The sequence below is a fragment of the Oryctolagus cuniculus genome, chromosome 1 (assembly GCF_051225735.1).
Source record: "Oryctolagus cuniculus isolate XC-2025 breed Fujian yellow rabbit chromosome 1, ASM5122573v1, whole genome shotgun sequence".
NCBI lineage: Eukaryota > Metazoa > Chordata > Mammalia > Lagomorpha > Leporidae > Oryctolagus > Oryctolagus cuniculus.
Genome location: NC_142867.1, coordinates 10120303 through 10138692, shown reverse-complemented (window position 1 = coordinate 10138692; position 18390 = coordinate 10120303). Strand labels below are relative to the sequence as shown.

Below are 18390 nucleotides of genomic sequence, written 5' to 3'. Positions count from 1 at the left end.
CAGCCAGAGTAACCCATGATGTCACTAGTAGCCAATCAGAGCTCCTCACCAGTAGACGCAGATTTCTGTCCCTCTTCACGGAGGCCATGAAATTCCAAAGCATCTGCATCCTTCTCAGACAGGGACACAGAGAGAGGGGAGCAGAAGCTCCGTGGGGTTCACCGCAGAGCCGGGACAGAAGCCAGGACCCCCGACCTAGCTCAGCGTTCTTGCCACGGCCCATGAGACTGCTGAGAGCCCAGTTAGGGGCTCCCCTTCCTGGGGTTGCTCCCGGCATGAGGCTCAGGCCCTCCAGCCCCCTGCCAGCTCCCCTCGCTAGACCTCAGAGGTCAGGACCCATGCGAGGCAGCTCCGGATCCCAGTCCTGGTCTCAGCCTAGTGCTCCCCAGGAAGGAATTAGAGGGACCCTGGCCAGGCTGTGTGGGCAGCGCCTCATGAGCAGAGTATACGGTGGGCCAAGACAAGGGCTCTTTTGTGGACGCGCTGGCTTAGGGAGTTAACTGACTGCTCAGCACGCCTGCTTCACAGGCAGGGCCAGCCCCCGAGTATGGGCAGGGGCACCACCTCCTGGGTCCCAGACCTGTTGATCTACCAGCCCGATAGCCAGACCTTTTGGGAAATGACCTGGCCAGCTGGAGCCCTACCTGTGAGTAGGGGGTGACCCAGGTGGGCAGGGCTGGGTCTATGAGGCCTCGGGAGTGGATGACTGTCCTTGTACTTGAGGGGGTGCTGTGTATGCACGGGTGGCCCACATACGGGAGTGTGGGCATCTGTATGTGCAAAGGCCCTGAGGTAGGGATGAGCTTGGTGTGCACCAGGAACAGAGGGAGTCAGTGCTGCAGCATTGGAATGCGGGGGTGGGGTGGAGGTGGGGGAGCATCAGTCATGGCTTCAGTAATTTTTTATTGAGTACCTCCAGTGAGAACACAATGCAAGCTTCTATTCTGAGAAGGAAGCAGGCAATCAACGGCAGATAGCGTAATCTGGAGTAATGATAAGTGCTCTGTAGGAAAATCAAGCAGTCAGAGGACCCATGGGGAACTGTTTCCAGGTGGGTGGCCGGGGCATCCTTTCTCAGGAGGTGACCAGATGCAGGAATGAGCCTTGCAGTTGTCTCAGGAAGAGCATGCCCAGGCAGCAGGATCAGCAGGTGCAAAGGGGCGGGGGGGGGCACCATTCAGCGGACAGCACATGCGCCTCCCTGCCTGCCAGGCTCTGTCCTGGGAACGAGGGTCCAGTGGTGGGCAGGGCTGACCTGGCCCCTTCCCGAGGGAGCCTGGGGAGCTGCAGAATGAGAGGAGCTCAGTGCACGGGCGCTGTGGTTGTCGCTGACTTTGTCAGTCTACAAAATTCCGGGCTCACGCGTCTTCCGTGCCGAGGCTTTTGGGGCAGCCTCTGGGATCACTTTCTTGGGTCCTGCCCCCCACCGGCAGTCAGAGCTGGGCGGATCTGGGAGACCTCCTCGTGCCTCTCCCAGTGTCCGCACCGGAGAGCCGAGGCCTTGAGCAGGATGTCCTGGCTAAGGGCCAACACGAGTCCCAGACAGGGCTCCCACCAAAGCCTCTGATCCCTCCAGCCTTCCCCTCCCCCAGCCTCAGTGTCCCTGTCTGTCTGTCCACCTGCTGCAGCCTGTTGCCTGGCCATGACCGTCACCTACTCGAACCGAGTGGCGAACGCCCGCTTAGGCTCCTTCTCCCGCCTGCTGCTGTGCTGGCGAGGCAGCATCTACAAGCTGCTCTACGGCGAGTTCCTCATCTTCGTGCTCTGTTACTACATCGTTCGGCTCATTTACAGGTACAGGCGGCAGCGCCAGGGGCCGCAGCCTCAGGGGGAGGGGCCTGGGGCTTGGAGCTCCCGAGCGCCCTCCCAGCCAGCTGGGGCGGCAGTGGCAGCAGGGGGGGCAATGTATCAGTGAACCCCCAGAAAGAGCTCGTGGCAGGTCATGGGGGGCAGCTCAACCCTGGTGGGGTGTCCCAGACCCCCTTTCCTCTGACCCAGGGAGGGATCTGGAACTCAGGCCTTCCCTGGTCCGGCTGGTCAGAATTGTTTCACTGTCTCCCACACTGTCTTGTAAGCCTACACTGTACATTTTTAAATAAATATATAATTTCAATAATAGGAGGGACAGACACAATCCCAGAAAATATAATAGTATTTTAGACTGAAAAAGCATTTTGCTGACCAGGATGGATTAAAAAGCACCGAAGCCTAACAGTCTTGAGTTCATAATAACACTAACGACAAAGCCCCTGGGTCGTCTTTGATTATTACACTTTAGGGATTCACGTCACAGCAAAATGAAACATAAAGTCAAGACAGTTGTCATGGCCCTGTCCCGACACCCACGCCACAGTGGTCCATTTGTGCCCCTCGATGAACCTGCACTGACACATCACTGTCACATAAAGGCCACAGTTGGGGCTCCCTCTCAATGAGGTCCATTCTCCAGTCTGGACAAATGTGGCTTGTATCCATGGTTGCAGCAGCACCAGGGTTACTCTCACTGGGGGAGAAACCCTCTATGCCCCACCTTTTCATCCCTGTCCACCACACATTGTTTAAAAGACCAAAGAAGTGGGACCATCGTTGTGGTGCAGTGGTCACAATGCTTGCGACACCAGCATCCTGCAGGGGTGCTGGTTCGATTCCCGGCTGTCCCACTTCTAATCCAGCTCCCTGCTAATGGGCCTGGGAAAGCAGCAGGAGATGGTGGAGGTACTTGGGCCCCTGCATCCCTGTGGGAGATCCAGATGGAGTTCCCGACTCCTGGCCCCCACCTGGCCCAGCCCCAGCCACTGTGGCCATTTGGGGAGTGAACCAGTGGATGGAAGATGGAACTCTCTCTCTCTCTCTCTCTCTCTCTCTCTCTCTCTCTCTGTCTGTCTTTCCCTCTCTCTGTAACTCTGATTTATGTCTTTTCAAATACATAAATCTTTAAAAAAGCAAAAAGACCAAACACACTTCCCACCTGCTTTTAACACTGACCTTTTCAGAGGTCAGCAGTGTGGGACCTTGGACCTTCTTCCCCCTGCTGAGCCAGGGGTCACGGTCAGGATTCTCCCCAGGGGACCTTCGCCAGGCTCTCTGGGTTTGGGGCCGTGGGCCAGTGGAAGGGACAGGAGGATGGCCCCAGCAGTCACCTTGGCCGTCTCCTCACATCCCCAGAGTGGTCCTCAAGGAGAACCAGCAGCTGTTCTTTGAGAAGCTGACTCTGTATTGCGACAGCTACATCCAACTCATCCCCATATCCTTCGTACTGGGTGAGATTCCCTCTTCCAGCTGTCCTGGGACCGCTCGGTCGCCCGAGCCCCCACACAAGCCCTGGGGTGGGCCAGAGGAGCCGGCGGGGGTTGGGCCGCGGCAGGTCGGTGGTGGGCACAGGAGACTCAGGTTAGACGGCAGGAGTCCGGCTGTTAACCCCGGAATTCGAGGGAAGCCCCTTGCCTGAGGGGAGGGGCCAGCGGGTTTCTGGGCCCGGCCGGACACTGAGATAACTCTTGAGGCCCTTGCGCCTTCCAGGAGGGCTGGGGCTGGGCCGGCTCACAACCAGCAAGGAGAAAGCGAGGTGCCGCGGGCTCTGGCTGCAGCCCGGGCACTCGGCCCTCGCCCCCGTCCCTTCTCCCCAGGCTTCTACGTGACCCTGGTGGTGACCCGCTGGTGGAACCAGTACGAGAACCTGCCGTGGCCGGACCGTCTCATGAGCCTGGTGTCCAGCTGCGTGGAGGGCAGGGACGAGCAGGGCCGGCTGCTGCGGCGCACGCTCATCCGCTACGCCAACCTGGGCATCTTGCTCATCCTGCGCAGCGTCAGCCGCGCGGTCTACAAGCGCTTTCCCACCTCCCAACACCTGGTGCAAGCAGGTGGGCGGGGCCAGGCCCGAACGGGGCGGGGCCGGAGGCTGGAGAGGGGTTGCCAGTGGGTGGAGTCCGAGTCCCTCGGACTTGAGGATTGGGTGGGTCTGAGGGAAGGGCGGGGCCACGACCTGGGGCGGAATTGGGCGGGGCGGAGTCAGGTGCTTGCCGAGAGGAGGCCAGGACTGGGACTCCCGGGGGATAAGGAGGGGTGGGGGCTTGAGCACTGGTGAGGCCCCAGGGTCTTACCTCCTTCCAACCTTCCCCCTCCTGACCTCCGGGGTCCATTCTGGAGGTCCATGACGTCAGTCTCTGGCCTCGCCCTGGGCCTGACCTTGGCGGTCCCAGTTAATGACGTAGGGCCTTTTCGAAGCCCTCAACAGCACGCGGCAGACGCTCGGTCATGTTTGTTGCAAGAGCTTACCGAAGGGGCGCGGAGGTCTCGGAGGGCTCCGGGAGGTCGGGCCTGGCCACCGGATGCCGGCCCGGCTTCTGCGGCTCCTTCCACCATGTCCTCTTCATTCCACCTTGCAGGTTTTATGACCCCTGCGGAACACAAGCATCTGGAGAAACTGACCTTACCACACAACATGTTCTGGGTGCCCTGGGTGTGGTTTGCCAACCTGGCGTTTAAGATCTGGGTGGAAGGTCGAATCCGGGACCCTGTCCTGCTCCAGGGCCTGCTGAATGTGAGCCTGATACATGGGTGGGAAGGGCTGTGGTCCAGGTGGAACAAGCCCCTGAGGGTCTCCCCAGAGTCTGCAATGGGGTTGTAGCATCTTATCCAACAGGAGCTCCCAACCCAAAGCGGCCCCTCCTCAAAGGTCCCTCCTGTCTGCTCTCCAAGTGAGACTGTAAGAACCTGACTCTTCTTTGATAGATGAGGAGGCTAAGGCACAGAGGGGTGTAGTGAGTTGCCCATGACCACACAGCCAGAGCTGGACCACGAGCACCACATCCTGGTTTTGGGGGTGGGGTGGGGGGCAAGAGCTGGGGTTGAGCCCATGAGAGCAGGTGGTGGTCAGAACCCCATCCCTGCCTCCTGCTCCGCAGGAGATGGGCACTTTGCGTACTCAGTGTGGACACCTCTATGCCTACGACTGGATCAGTATCCCGCTGGTGTACACCCAGGTGAGGACCAGGCTGGTGAGGCTGTCTCTTTTTGGGAAACAGGCTAGGAGCACCCAGGAAACAGCCTGTGATGGGAAGAAGGGCTCACCTGGAGCCTAAGGAAGCTCTCATCCTGGGAGCTGGGTCTGGACTTCGGTGGCAGTGGCAAGTTCAGAGTGTCTGGGCTCCTGCCTGTTGCAGCCCAGAGACGGCAGTTGGATTATCTGGGTCCTAAAGGGGCGGTGACAGGGAGTCACACGCATGACTTGGCGTGTGAAAGTCACGGCAAGGCCTCAGACTCCCAACCTGGGCAGCTTCCCGATCCCAGGGCCCCCACTCAGCCCCTTTCTGCCACCCCTTCCTCTCTTTCCTCCCAGGTGGTGACCGTAGCCGTGTACAGCTTCTTCCTGGCTTGCCTGCTTGGACGGCAATTCCTGAACCCAATCAAGGGCTACCCCGGCCATGAGCTGGACTTCATTGTGCCTGTCTTCACGTTCCTGCAGTTCTTCTTTTATGTCGGCTGGCTGAAGGTGAGCTCTCCAGGACCTGGGGAGCTGTGGGCGTGGCCAGCTGGCCTGGGATGAGGATGGCCAGCCAGGAAAGGAGACTCTCAATGGGAACAGTAGGGTGTAGACCTCTGGTCTACAGGTGCCTAAGAGGCTACGGAGACCCAAGGAAGAGGGGGGTGTGCTCGAGGCCTGGGTCTGATGCCCAGGCTTGACCTAAGGCCCGGACGTCAGCCGGCACGAGAGACAGGGAAAGTTTGGCTGCTCTAACCCTTGGTGCCCGTCCCATGTGTGTCCAGAACAGGGGGATGGCGTGGAATGAAAGAGGCCCAACCTCATTTCTTCAGCTCTGGCCCCAGATGGGTCCCCTGCTGACACAAAAGCTCTGAGGCTGACCATCCCCAGCGCGTCCTGTAGAGGGCAGATTGACACCACCACTCCTCACTCAAGAGGCCTGTTTGCAGAGCTCATCCCTCTTCCCCTACCCTCTCTTCCTTTCTTCCTTTATGTTTTGGTAGTGGTGATGTGGGATGCACGCATGCACACGCACACGCACACACACACGCACACGCACTGCCGTTCCTCCTATACCTGTCCCCAGATCTCCGGATCTCCGCACTTCTATGCTAGATGTTCTCTAAGATGCACCAGTGGCTTGCAAAAATGTCCCCTAGGCCCTTAAGGCAGCTCATCACCTCTGTGGAGGATGTTTCATTATTATTTTCAAATATTTGTTTTATTTATTTGAAAGGGAGAGTAACGGAGAGAGAGAGGGAGAGACAGGAACAGATCCTCCCTCCTCTGGGTCACTCCCGAAATGGCCACAACAGCTGGGGCTGGGCCAGGCCAAAACCAGGAGCCAGGAGCTCCATCTGGGTCTCCCACGTGGGTAATGGGCCAACTTCTGTTGCTTTCGCAGGTGCATCAGCAGAGAACTGGACCAGAAATGGGGCAGCTGGGACTCTAACTGGCGCTCTGATATGGGATGCCTGTGTTTCAGGTGGTGGCTTAACCTGTTGCCCCAGGACGCCGGCCCCTCAGGGTGCTTTAGAGATTAGCATCCAGGCTTCTGTTCCCCTGGACCACCCCTTAATTCAGCCCAGCCCCAGAGCATATATCCATGTGACATCAGAAAACAATGAAGAGGGGCTGGCGCTGTGGCACAGCAGGTAAAGTTGCCACCTACAGTGCTAGCATCCCATATGGACACTGATTCAAGACCCAGCTGCTCCGCTTCCAATCTAGCTCCCTGCTAATGTGCCTGAGAAAGCAGCAGAAACAGCAGCAGCAGATGGCCCAAGTCCTTGGGCCCCTGCACCCATGTGGGACACCCAGATGAAGCTCCTGGCTTTGGTCTGGCCCGGCCCTGGCCGTTGTGGCCGATGGGAGAGTAAACCAGCAGATGGAAAATCTCTCTCTCTCTCTCTCTCTCTCTCTCTCTCTCTCTTTTTCTCTCTGCCTCTCCCTCTCTGTAACTCTGACTTTCAAATAAATAAATCAACCTTTCAAAAAAGCAAATCGGCCGGCGCCGCGGCTCACTAGGCTAATCCTCCGCCTTGCGGCGCCGGCACACCGGGTTCTAGTCCCGGTCGGGGTGCCGGATTCTGTCCCGGTTACCCCTCTTCCAGGCCAGCTCTCTGCTGTGGCCAGGGAGTGCAGTGGAGGATGGCCCAGGTGCTTGGGCCCTGCACCCCACGGGAGACCAGGAGAAGCACCTGGCTCCTGCCATCGGATCAGCGCGGTACGCCAGCCGCAGCGTGCCGGCCGCGGCGGCCATTGGAGGGTGAACCAACAGCAAAAGGAAGACCTTTCTCTCTCTGTCTCTCTCTCTCACTGTCCACTCTGCCTGTCAAAAAACAAGAGCAAATCAAAGTATGCAATCCAGATAAGCAAGGTGAGACAAAGGTGGTGACTCATCCGAGAGACAGTGAGCATCCAGGGAAGAACTGGCTCAGTGCCTTGCAACGCAGGGGCATGGGTGTGGTTCCCCTGCCCTGTGGCTTTGAAGACGGTGCTCAGGCAGGAAGCGCATCCTGGGAGCATGGAGCGGGCAGATCCGAGGGAGCGGCAGGACTGGAGGACGTCTACCTGAGGGTTTGCAGAGCCTCACGTATCCCCCAGGTGGCAGAGCAGCTCATCAACCCTTTTGGTGAGGATGATGATGACTTTGAGGTCAACTGGATAATTGACAGGAACTTGCAGGTATGAGGTGGGGGGAAGGGAAGCTACACCCTGGGCCCTGCTTAAACTGGACCCAAGGTTGGGGACCCCGCGTTTCCACAGCCAACCTTTCACTCACAGTCCGAGGCTGTGGGTGGGCGACAGCCTCTCTGCACTTTACAAGCACTAAGACTGTGGTCCGGAGGGAGGGAAAGGAGTTTTCTGAGTCATCAGACAAGTTCATGGTCCTGCCTGGGGTGACCTCTCCTGGGGACTTGCCTTTCTGTCTCTGCTGACCAGGTGTCCCTGCTGTCTGTGGACAACATGCACCAGGACCTGCCTCCACTGGAGCAGGACATATACTGGAATGACCCGGAACCACAGCCCCCCTACACGGTGGCTGCCTCCCAGACTCGGCGAGCCTCGTATATGGGCTCTGCTTTCGACATCAGGTAGGCAATGCCAGGGAGCTGGGTGAGACCCCCACCAAGTGCAGGGGTCTCGGAACTTAGAGCGATACTAGTTAGCATTTACTGAGTGCCTTGAAAGGGCTGGGCACTTACTGCGCTCTTTACAGACAGTACAGTACCTATTTTCTCCTCCAAATAATCCCGGCTCGTTACCCCCGATTTTCTGGTGGTCACGTACAGGTTCAGAGAGGGTGAGTTGTCCAGCCCACTGCTGACAAAGGGCACACTTAAGCCACGCCAATCTTTTTTTTAAAGATTTATTTATGGAGCTGGCGCTGTGGCGTAGCAGGTAAAGCCACAGTCTGTAATGCCAGCTTCCCATATGGGTGCCGGTTCAGGTCCCAGATGCTCCTCTTCCAATCCCGCTCTCTGCTATGATTTGGGAAAGCAATGGAGGATGGTCCAAGCCCTTGGGCCCCTGCACCCACGTTGGGGACCCAGAAGCTCCTGGCTCCTTGCTTCAGATCGGTGCAGCTCCAGCCATTGTGGCCATTTGGGGAGTGAACCAACAGTTGGAAGACCTTTCTCTCTGCCTCTGCCTCTCTGTAACTCTTTCAAATAAATAAATCTTTAAAAAAAAAAAAAAAAGATTTGAAAGGCAGAGTTAGAGAGAGAGGGAGGTCTTCCATCTGCTGGTCCACTCCCCAGATGGCCACTAGGCCGATCTGAAGCCAGGAGCCAGATGCTTCGTCAGGATTTCCCATGTGGGTTCAGGGGCCCAAGCACGTGGGCCATCTGCTGCTGCTTTCCCAGGTGCATTGGCAGGGAGCTGGATTGGAAGCAGAGCGGTCAGGAGTCAAACCAGTCCATTTGGGATGCGGTGCTGCAGGCAGCGGCTTTACTCACTACGCCACTGATCCTGCTTCCACATTTTTAACCCTTACCTGTGCTGCTTAAGGACCCTGTAGGCTGGAAGTGCTTTTCTCCCTTGTCCAGAGAGGAAAGGGACTCATTCCAGGGCAGCCAGTGGGTGATGCAATGGAGATGAAGGCCTGGTTCCCGTCTCTGATCAGAACAAAGTTTTCTGAACCAAGCTGTTTGGCTGGGAAGCGGAAGTGGGAGGGCCTGGGGCCGGGGAGGGGCAGCAAGCCAGTGGGGGCTGAGCAATCACAGGTGCTTCCCCTGTGAACTTCACCCTGCAGGCTCCCACAGCAGCAGACTTTCAGTCACCCGTTTGCATTCCCCCCCCCCCCCCCCCGCCTCAGTCTGCATTCCTCCTGGCTGCGGTCGGGCAGGAAGGCCTTCCCAGCCGGTTCAGTGTCCCTGTGTCCCTTGACAGAGTTGAGAGGGCTTTGGAGAGTGCTTGGCACCTGTCGGGGGCTTTACTCAGATTTTCTTCCACAGTTTTCTCCCTGCTCTTTGAAGAAACAAGTGGCCTATGCAACTGTAATTGGGACTAAACTGGAGTCCATAATCAGTGTGAGGGAGGCTGGGAAAGTGATTCCATGAAGGCTGGGGGCTCGCTGAGGTCAGGAACATTTCTAGAGGATGTCTGAGCCTTACGTGATCTGTGTCCCAGCAGCTGAAGGTGGGAGCTGGGAGGCGTGGATCATTGATGCAAAACCCATAGACCTTGTTTGCAGGCGATATACAAGGTAGTGAGGGAGCTCAAGCCCAAGGTTCAAGCTCTGGGGACAAAATACTAGACACCTAGGGACAGAACATGAAACAGATGTTACCTCCGGCTGCCTTGGCCGTGCCTGGAGCTGAGAGCTGGGACCCAAGGGTAGTGGGGTCACGGACAAGGGCTGGGGTAAGTGAGCTTGCTTCCTTTTTTTAAAGATTTATTTACTTGAAAGGCAGAGTTACAGAGACAGATCTTCCATCAGCCCCCCCCCCTTTTTTTCTTAGAAAAAGATTTATTTTATTTATTTGAAAGTCAGAGTTACAGAGAGGGTAGAGCTAGAGAGAGAGAGAGAGAGATCTTCCATCTGCTGGTTCACTCCCCAAATGGCCACAATGGCCAGAGCTGTGCTGATCTGAAGCCAGGAGCCAGGAGCTTCTTCCGTGTCTCCCATGTGGGCACAGGGGCCCAAGGACTTGGACCATCTTCTACTGCTTTCCTAGGCCATAGCAGAGAGCAGGATCGGAAGCGGGGCAGCTGGGACTCGAACCGGTGCCCATATGGGATGCTGGCGCTGCAGGCCGGGACTTTAACCCGCTGTGCCACCATGCTGGCCCCCCAACTCTTTTACTCCCTAAATTGCTGCATCAGGCCGGGGTGGGGCTGGACCAGACCAAACCCAGGAGCCAGGAGCTTCATCTGGGTCTCCCATGTGAGTGCAGGGGCCCAAGCACTTGGGCCATCCTCTGTTGCTTTCCCAGGTGCATTATCTGGGAGCTGGATTGGAGGTGGAGCAGCTGGGACTCGAACCGGCACCCATACAGGATGGGATGCACGGCAGTGGTTTAACCTGCTGTGCCACAGTGCCACCCCGCCCCAGTCAGCTTTCTTTTGCAAAGCTGCTGTGCTCCCAGGAAGCCAAACTTCTCTCTGGGAAGGAACTGCAAATCCCCGTCCTTGCCGGAGTGGCTCCTGGGCCTTATCTGAACCATTTATAACGGGGACCAGCTGTGCTTTCCTGGAGGAAGAGGTATCAAGGGAGAAGGTGGGTGATAAAGAGGAGGCTCTGTCATGCCAGGCTGAGGGTTTTGGCTGTAGGCTGCAGCCAAGGGTGAGTTAAGGTACAGTGAGTTGAGCTGGGCCTTGTTGGGAGGTGATCAGGAGAGGAGCACAAGCTTGTGCAATGTGAGGAAGACTGTGTGGCCTTGACCTTGGGCCAAGGGGCGGCAGTGGAGGGCGTAAGAGCGAAGGAAGGTCAGGCTTCAGTCCTGTGTCCCCACACTCAGTGCTGAGCACCCCCCTCCTTTAGTCTGCAGGAGGAAGAGATGAAATTTCAGCCAAATCTGGCGGAAAACATGCACACTGGCATCATTGGCCGCTTCCTAGGGCAGCAGTCCCACAACCACCTTCCGCCCAGGACAGCCCCCGACACCACCAAACCGCTGTGGCCCAGGAAGGAGTCCTGTGTCTATGAGGCCCAGCCCAAGAACACCAAACAGAACTCCAAACACTGGGAAGACAGCAAGTCCTGGAAGCCTCTGTTGGTGCAGGCCTTCAAGACGGTTCCATTGTTCGCTGCAGACCCCAGCGCTCCTCAGACAGCTCCCAGCAGCACGCCCACGGTCTTCCCCCAAGAACAGTCCGATCCCTCACAGCCCTACGGGGTCCCAGGCACGGATGCTGAATACCAAAGCCTAAAGTCCTTGAGTTCTGGGACCAAGAGCAGTTTGGAGTTGGCCTTGGTGAGCACGGCGAGTACGGAGGCCTCGACAGAGTACCCAGCAGGTCACGTGAGGAGGAAAACTGTGGAGTTTAACCTGGTCAACATACAAGATGTCCCCGAAGGCCATCCAAGAGAACCCCATGTGGAACGTTCAAGGGGCAACATACAATCTATCCTCAAAGATCATGGGAATCCTTATTCTAGCTTGGAAAACAGGTGTGTCCTCCACCTAAAGCAGCCACTGCCTTCCCCTGGGCATGGCCCTCCTCCCCAGCCCTCACCGCTTTCTCCTGTTCCAGCATGCTGGGCCTATGCCAGCACCAGCTTAGGGTATATACCTACCCGCCTACCTCAGCGGGAGGGAACCCTACTAGCCAAGTGGTAGGGAGCTGACATCACCAGGAAAAATTCCCTGGGAGTGAGGTGAAGGAAGACTGCACCAACACTGATGCTGGAAGGGCTGGCCGACAGGTCTAGACGGGCAGGTGTGGCTGACACGAAACTCCAGTGCACAACTGGGGGTGCTCTGGGTTGTAGCCAAGGATTTGACTTGCTGCATGGGTTTAGATGGCAAAGGCTGCAAAGCACTGCGGGTGGCCAGCACTGGCAACTGGCAGATGGTAGGGGTGAGTGGAAGCATCCAGTGCCCCTGAGCTATCTTCTGTTTTGTGGGCTTCCCCAAAACTTCTCAGCAGGTTTCAGATCCCCTGGAGACTTTCATTCAACCCACATTTGTGTGGGGAGGAAGTGTAACTTCCTGTTTCTTGACTGACAAGCAGTTGTTTGGTGGTCAGAACACATAGCCGCTATCATGATTGGAAAAACTTAAAAAGGGCACCAATTTTAGGCTTGCTCCTAGGGCTAGACAGGAAATTCTCTAAATGACCTGGGGTGTCAGTCAGGGAATGTTAAGAATTCTAAGATGTTTCAACCTTAGCTTAGCCCTCCTACCACGAAACTAGTACTGAAATGAAGGGGGTGCCGACAGGCACGCTGTTAACTGTCTCAAATTACCCACAGGGATGAAGCACATTCCTGACCTGTTTCCTAGGGGAGACTCTTCTCCCGCCTGGTCCTCACCCGCGTGTCCACTAGGAGGACACTGATGAGTTACAGCCACACAGCAGTCCGTGCTGAAGACCACATTCCTATGATGGCCTGGATTACTAACGGTTAGCTGAACGGTTAACAAAAGGAAGCAGTCCTGGACTACTTCAGTCTTTCTGCCCTGCACACTGTGGAAGTGAGAATGAATCTTTGGAAACACACAATTCAGAACAGAACCCGAATCCCAAGTCTTTACTCTTACCTGAATTGATCATACCTGTACCTTAGTATCTTTCCCAAACTAAAGAGTTTAATATAATAAAAACAAATATTCTCCTAGGTGTCTCATTTTGATTGGTGTTGACTGTTCCTGACATTTAATGGATGTGGAAGACAGCCTAAAGAGACTACAGGCCCATCCCGTGATCTCCAAGACAGCTGGGTACCAAATTTCTTTATTTGAAGGAATGGTACAAATTAAAGTATGCAGGTGGATGTTTGGTACAATGTCTAGAAAAGGTAAAGGCAGCCCCGACATGCAGGCACTGCTGTGGTGCACAGCCAGGAAGCGAGCCTAAGGCTTAGCTCTCGTTATCACTGTGTCCCAGGGTGTGCTTGTCAAAGAGATACTCTGCCATGCCAGATTCGGGGGCTCCCATCTTGCGCAAGTTGGTTACGTGGTCACCCAGTTCTTTGATGGACTTCACCTGCTCATTCAGGTAATGCGTCTCAATGAAGTCACACAACTGGAAAACAGGGCAGGGAAGAACGGTAACTGGTCAGCTTTCCAACCCTCAGGCAAGTAACTTCCTCCACGTGTTCCCTGGGTTGCCCATACTCACGTGGGGGTCATTTTTGTCCGTGGCCAGTTTGTGCAGTTCCAGCAGTGACTGATTCACACTTTTTTCCAGGTGCAGTGCGCACTCCATTGCATTCAGTCCACTTTCCCAGTCGTCATACTCTGGTTTCTGAATGGGAGGAGACAGGTCAGTGCATCTGCCAGTTAACCCAACTCAGGGCAGCAGGCACCTACCACAACCACCACGCTTTGGTCAAGGGGACATCCAAGTTTCCCCTGACAACGGCTTCCAATTTCCGGTCCTTGACCGTTACTGTTTTTCTACCTGAGTCTAGATGGCAGGCCCAAGAAGACACAAAGGGCATAAGCCCGCTGCGTCGCCGTTTGATAAATGAGGGCAGGTGCTACTGTCCAAGTGATTTCTGACACTCGGACGCTGCTGGTCACAAAGCACCCCAAGAGCTGTTCACCTTGATGTCCTGAAGGAAGATCCGGCCCCCTCGCTGGTTCTGCAGCTTCATCAGTTTCTCAGCGTGTTCCCTCTCCTCGTGAGACTGGTGGAGGAAGTATTTGGCAAAGTTCTTCAAAGCCACATCATCACGGTCAAAGTAGTAAGACTGAAAGAAGAACATGGACACAGTCCGTCAGGGATTCCCCAGGGAAGGAAGCTGCCGATGGCCACGGGCAGTACACCATGGAATTGCCTTGGGCACAGAGTGTCTTTTTTAAAGATTTATTTACTTGAAAGGCAGAGTTAGAGGGAGGGAGCGCTGAGAGAGATCTTTCATCTGCTGTTTCAGTTCCCAAATGGCTGCAACGGCCGGGGCCGGATCGGGCAGCAGCCAGGTGCCAGGAACTCCATTAGGGTTTCCCATGGGGGTGGCAAGGGCCCACTGCTTTCCCAGGCACAGTGGCGTGGAGCTGGACTGGAAGTCAAGCAGCTGGGCCTGGAGCCGGCGCTCATACGGGATGCCGCGGTTGCAGCCGTGTCGGCTGTGCCACAACACCGGCCCCAAGCAGTGTCTTAAGCATCTGTATTAACACAGTGCCATGTTTGGGGCGGGTGGCAGAGTATGTACCTGGCACTTCTGTCCCCTCTTCCCTTCCTCCCTGATCAACCATGCTACAACCTGCCAACTGTACAGCGGGCTGCCGATTTAAATATTAACACCAAGATGACAACTGTGGGCAATATATTGGCATACACATATTATCAGCAGAAAGGAAAAAAAAATCAGATTTTTCAGCTTTGGACACTTGCTGTGTTTGAGTGATGCTGAAAGGGAACGGGCAGTCACAGAAACCCAGGGTCCATCCATTTTCAGCTCTGCTTGGAACCTGCCTCTTCTTGGACAATTCGCACAACCACAAGGCAACTCTAGACCCGACTGCCCCCCACCCCACGGAAACCCAGTCTCACTAATGCATGGGAGGATTCCTTCCCCGGGAACCAACTTGAACCAAGTACTCTGGGGTTCTCTTCCAAAGAAAGGACAGAAGATAAAGCACTCCAAGGCGCAGGGACTGCAGGAAGGGAGATCTCTGGAGATATGGTTCAATGCAAGTGGGACTTGGAGATAAGCAGAGAGGTGGAGACGGTTGCTCAGAGAGGGGTCGGCCCCCAGAGATAAGCCACTGTGCACCAGCCCCCAAGGCTGTCATGAGACACCACTACCCAGAGGGCCCTGCGGCACCCAGGGGGATCGCAGCTGGATCCTGCTCCGGGACACGTGATCGGGGGCAGGGGCCCACCTCCGTGACTGTACAGGCTGCAAATCTTGCAACCCTGGAGTCTCAGGATGCCGGGCTCTCTATACAGAGGTGTCAGGGCCAAGGAGGAGTCCTCCGAGGCGACAGTGCAACGGGCCAACTGCCCGGACTCCTGCGCCAGCGGCAGTCCGGGGCGAGGCGAGCAGCCTCCATTTTCCACACGGGCGCACGGAGGCGGCGGTGGGGAGCCCGCCCCCGGCCCCGCCCTGTCCCCGGGCCCCTGAGGCCCGCCCGCGCTCACCATGGACAGGTAGACATAGGAGGCGTAGAGCTCCAGGTTGATCTGGCGGTTGATGGCGGCCTCCGAGTCCTGGTGGTAGTTCTGGCGCACCTGCGAAGAAGACGCGGACGTCATGGCGGGCGGCTGAGAGGCGGCGGCGGCGGCTGCACGGAGCTGGAGCGGCGGCGAGGGCCTGCGGGCGGTCCGAGGGCGCTGTGAGAAGCTGGCGGAGGGCTGGCTCTGAGTGGCCGGCTGGGGCGGGGGTCGAGCGCCGGGTTCCGTCCAAGCACTGTTGAAGCAGGAAACCTCGGCGACTCTCGGCGAAGAACGTCTGGCGCAGACGGCAGCCCGCCGCGCTCTTATAGCGGGAGCGGGCGTCAGGCCCGCCTCGGCCAATCGGCACTGCCCGCTGCCGGGCCACGCCCCTTCCGGTGGGCGCGCTGTTCCCGCCCCGCGGGGGCGGGGGGGGGAGGACCCCAGAGGAGGGGTGTCCGGGGTCCGAGGTGGGGAGGCGTCCCTGTGCCCCCAGGCCCCGATTAGTGGGTTTGGGAGGGAGAGGGGCGGAGAGGCAGGAAGCCCGTCCTGGAGCCCAGTGGGGTTGGGGGGCTTTAGAACTGGGGTGGGGGGAAACGGGACGATTCTCGAGCCCCAAGCTCGGGTGGGGGTCCCGACACTGCGGGGTGGGGGGTGTCCAGGGACGTGGTGTTAGAATCGTGGCAGTGGGGAAGCAGTTACCATACCCCGAGGCAATTACCTCGTAAAGCAAATTGGAAAATGGGCGGTAACAGCGTGGGCCGGGGGGCCTCGCTGGCCGAGTGAGTCAGTAGTTGGGCTGGGAACGGCCACTTTCTCTTCCCCAGAGTCTGGCGAGGGACCCAGGGCAGCAGAAGCGGAGGGAGCCCCACGGCCGCCGGTTTGGGGTCGGGCCCCCCGCTCCCCTCCCGCCCTTCTCGCTCCGGCCACCACAGCTGCCTTCAGCAGAAAGCAAACATGGCTCCTGGTGCGCTTCGTAGCAAACAAAAGCTGGGCGGGCCGTGTTAGGGAGCGACCCCTGTCCCGAGGGAGAGGGAGTCGCGGGGTGACCGGAGCCGCTGGGGCGAGCGCTGGGGACTCAGAGGCGGACCTCAGGGTCACCGGGAAGGAAGAAACCACTGGAGCCGGAGGCAGGCTGCAAGATGGCCTCTTCTCACGGGCTCCAGGCTGAGAGGGCCGTGGGGCTGGTGGCAGGTGCCCGGCGCGCGGGGCCACCGTCTGTGGCTTGCAGCCGTGTCCTGCAGCGGCGCCGCGCAGGTGTGCGTTTGTGGGTGGCAGACCTGGAGCTGGCCCCGGGCTAGGCCCTGGCTGGGAGGTGACGCGTTTTCCAAGCAGGCCTGTTTCACATAAAAAGGGTCCTCAATAAAGCTGGACTTGCAGCCCCCCCCCCCCAACCACTGAAAAGCAACTCTATGGAAATACTAGAAGAGCTAGAATTAGGGTGATTTCTCCTTAGGGGGTTTTACCATGTTCATTTCAAAATGAATCGAGGCTACTTTCACCGGGAAAAACAGTTACTGGCTTTAGGGCTGCAGAAGAGCAAGATGTTGCCAGGCAATGGGACGCCTACCCAGTCTGGCCAGCTCAGGGAAGGTTTCCCTAAGCAAGTGATCCTTGAGCTAGGAAGGTTTCCCTAAGCAAGTGATCCTTGAGCTAGGAAGGTTTCCCTAAGCAAGTGATCCTTGAGCTAGGAAGGTTTCCCTAAGCAAGTGATCCTTGAGCTAGCTTTGAAGAAAAAAGTTAGCGGGAAGGTGCAATAGGGGAGGGAGGTGGGAAGAGAATTCCAGGCAGCGGGAACAGCATGTGTAAAGTGCACAGTAGCTACGTTGGTTTTGTTATTAGAAACCTTGCACTGAATCAGAGGAAAAACTATTAGGATAAAAATCCAGTGTAGGCACCGTATGCTTGTACAGGATGCAGAGTCTTCCTATGTAAAAGTAACCAGCAGCTAGAATGGGTAATAAAATAAAAGTGTGGATGAAAGAATGCCAACTTCACTTCTATTGGCAGCAAACACTTCAAAGTACCTAAGAATAAAGTTAGTATGAAATGTATGAAGACATTGTGCAGCAGGTTAAGCTGTCGTCTGTGACTCCGGCATCCCATATAGGCCCCGCTCGAGTCCCGGCTGCTCCACTTGGCATCCAGCTCCCTGCTAATGCACCTGGGAAAGCAGCAGGAGATGATCCCCATGCCTGGGCCCCTTGGCACTCCTGTGGGAGACTCAGGTTGAACTCCTGGCTGTTGGCTTTGGCCTGGCCCAGCTTAGGCAGTTGTGGCCATTCGGGGAGTGAGCCGGCAGTTGAAAATCTCTCTTCTCATTCTGTGTCTCTGTCTCTCTGTAACTGCTACTAAATCAATTTTTAAAAAGCAGGTAATAAGAGAGCTATAAAGGTTTACTGCTGGACTAAAAAAAAAAAGTAAAAACTTCCATAAATGAGTGGCCAGTCTTTGTTTTGTAAAGATGTCAATTCTCCCTGAATAAACCTATCCATTCAACGTAATTTCCATAAAACAGTGGGGTTTGTTTTAGGGGTGTGTGTGTGTGCGCACGCGTGTGTGTGCACATGTGTGTGTAGGCAGGGAACTTGACACAAGGATCTAAAGTACATTTGGAAGAGTCAGTGTGTAGAAGAGCTGCTAGATATTTGGAAAAAAAAAAAGATCATGAGAGTTAATTAGCTTTCCCTGATACTTAAAATACAAGAAAGTACTATAAGCAGTGTGGTACTGGCACAGCAGGGGATGACTCGCTTATGCAGTAAGAGCGCTAACTATATATATATATTATATATATGGGAACTCGGCGTGTACTAAAGTGATGTTTCAGGTTCAGGAAAGAACGGCTTCAGCAAACGATGCTGAAACAATTGATACTCATGTGCAAAAAGGTGACTCACTCTGTATTTAAAAATACATTTCCAGATGGATTTTAAAAAAATCCAAGCCTTAAAACAAAAAAAACCCTATGAAGTTCGAGAAGAATATATAGAAATTATCTTTCATAATTTGGGATAGAGAGAGTTCTTCCAAGGCTGTCAGAAGGATGGTTGGCAGGTTTGACCACTTGAAAATGGAAAACTGTGAGTCGGGAGATGTAAACACTTAAAATTGAAATGACAAGTTGGGTTGATATT

The 18390-nt window shown here is 56.0% G+C and overlaps 2 protein-coding genes across 4 annotated transcripts; one reads left to right on the top strand and one right to left on the bottom strand.

Annotated features, from left to right (window-relative positions):
* The first annotated feature begins 474 nt into the window (after window positions 1–474).
* BEST1 (bestrophin 1) lies at window positions 475–12770 on the top strand. Of its 3 annotated transcripts, XM_070069666.2 has the most exons (11): window positions 475–646; window positions 1629–1794; window positions 3166–3260; window positions 3627–3860; window positions 4386–4540; window positions 4905–4982; window positions 5339–5491; window positions 7589–7669; window positions 7928–8079; window positions 10971–11600; window positions 12405–12770. In XM_070069666.2, the coding sequence occupies exons 2-11, from the start codon at window positions 1643–1645 to the stop codon at window positions 12421–12423; spliced, it is 1749 nt and encodes a 582-aa protein (XP_069925767.1). In that variant the 5' UTR covers window positions 475–646; window positions 1629–1642; the 3' UTR covers window positions 12424–12770. The 3 variants fall into 3 exon arrangements, with proteins under 3 accessions (XP_069925767.1, XP_069925768.1, XP_089163909.1); XM_070069667.2 differs by lacking the exon at window positions 4905–4982 and having other exon boundaries at window positions 516–646; XM_089307783.1 differs by having other exon boundaries at window positions 516–646; window positions 10971–12770.
* An 89-nt stretch (window positions 12771–12859) lies between these two features.
* Window positions 12860–15553, bottom strand: FTH1 (ferritin heavy chain 1). The gene is made up of 4 exons (XM_008274404.5): window positions 15242–15553; window positions 13701–13847; window positions 13274–13399; window positions 12860–13177 (listed from the first exon to the last, which is right to left on the bottom strand). Exons 1-4 carry the CDS (start codon window positions 15353–15355, stop codon window positions 13013–13015), a joined length of 552 nt encoding a protein of 183 aa, XP_008272626.1. The 5' UTR covers window positions 15356–15553; the 3' UTR covers window positions 12860–13012.
* Window positions 15554–18390: the final 2837 nt, after the last annotated feature.

What these genes read in the sequence shown, in the direction of transcription:
- BEST1 (XM_089307783.1), top strand. Translation starts at nt 1,643, where the DNA reads ATGACCGTCACCTACTCGAACCGAGTGGCGAACGCCCGCTTAGGCTCC. An exon ending in CCAACACCTGGTGCAAGCAG is followed by an intron (nt 3,861 to 4,385) that starts GTGGGCGGGGCC and finishes TCCACCTTGCAG; the next exon opens with GTTTTATGACCCCTGCGGAA. An exon ending in TAATTGACAGGAACTTGCAG is followed by an intron (nt 7,670 to 7,927) that starts GTATGAGGTGGG and finishes TCTGCTGACCAG; the next exon opens with GTGTCCCTGCTGTCTGTGGA.
- FTH1 (XM_008274404.5), bottom strand. Translation starts at nt 15,355, where the DNA reads ATGACGTCCGCGTCTTCTTCGCAGGTGCGCCAGAACTACCACCAGGAC. An exon ending in TCTTCCTTCAGGACATCAAG is followed by an intron (nt 13,400 to 13,700) that starts GTGAACAGCTCT and finishes CCTCCCATTCAG; the next exon opens with AAACCAGAGTATGACGACTG. An exon ending in CGGACAAAAATGACCCCCAC is followed by an intron (nt 13,178 to 13,273) that starts GTGAGTATGGGC and finishes CCTGTTTTCCAG; the next exon opens with TTGTGTGACTTCATTGAGAC.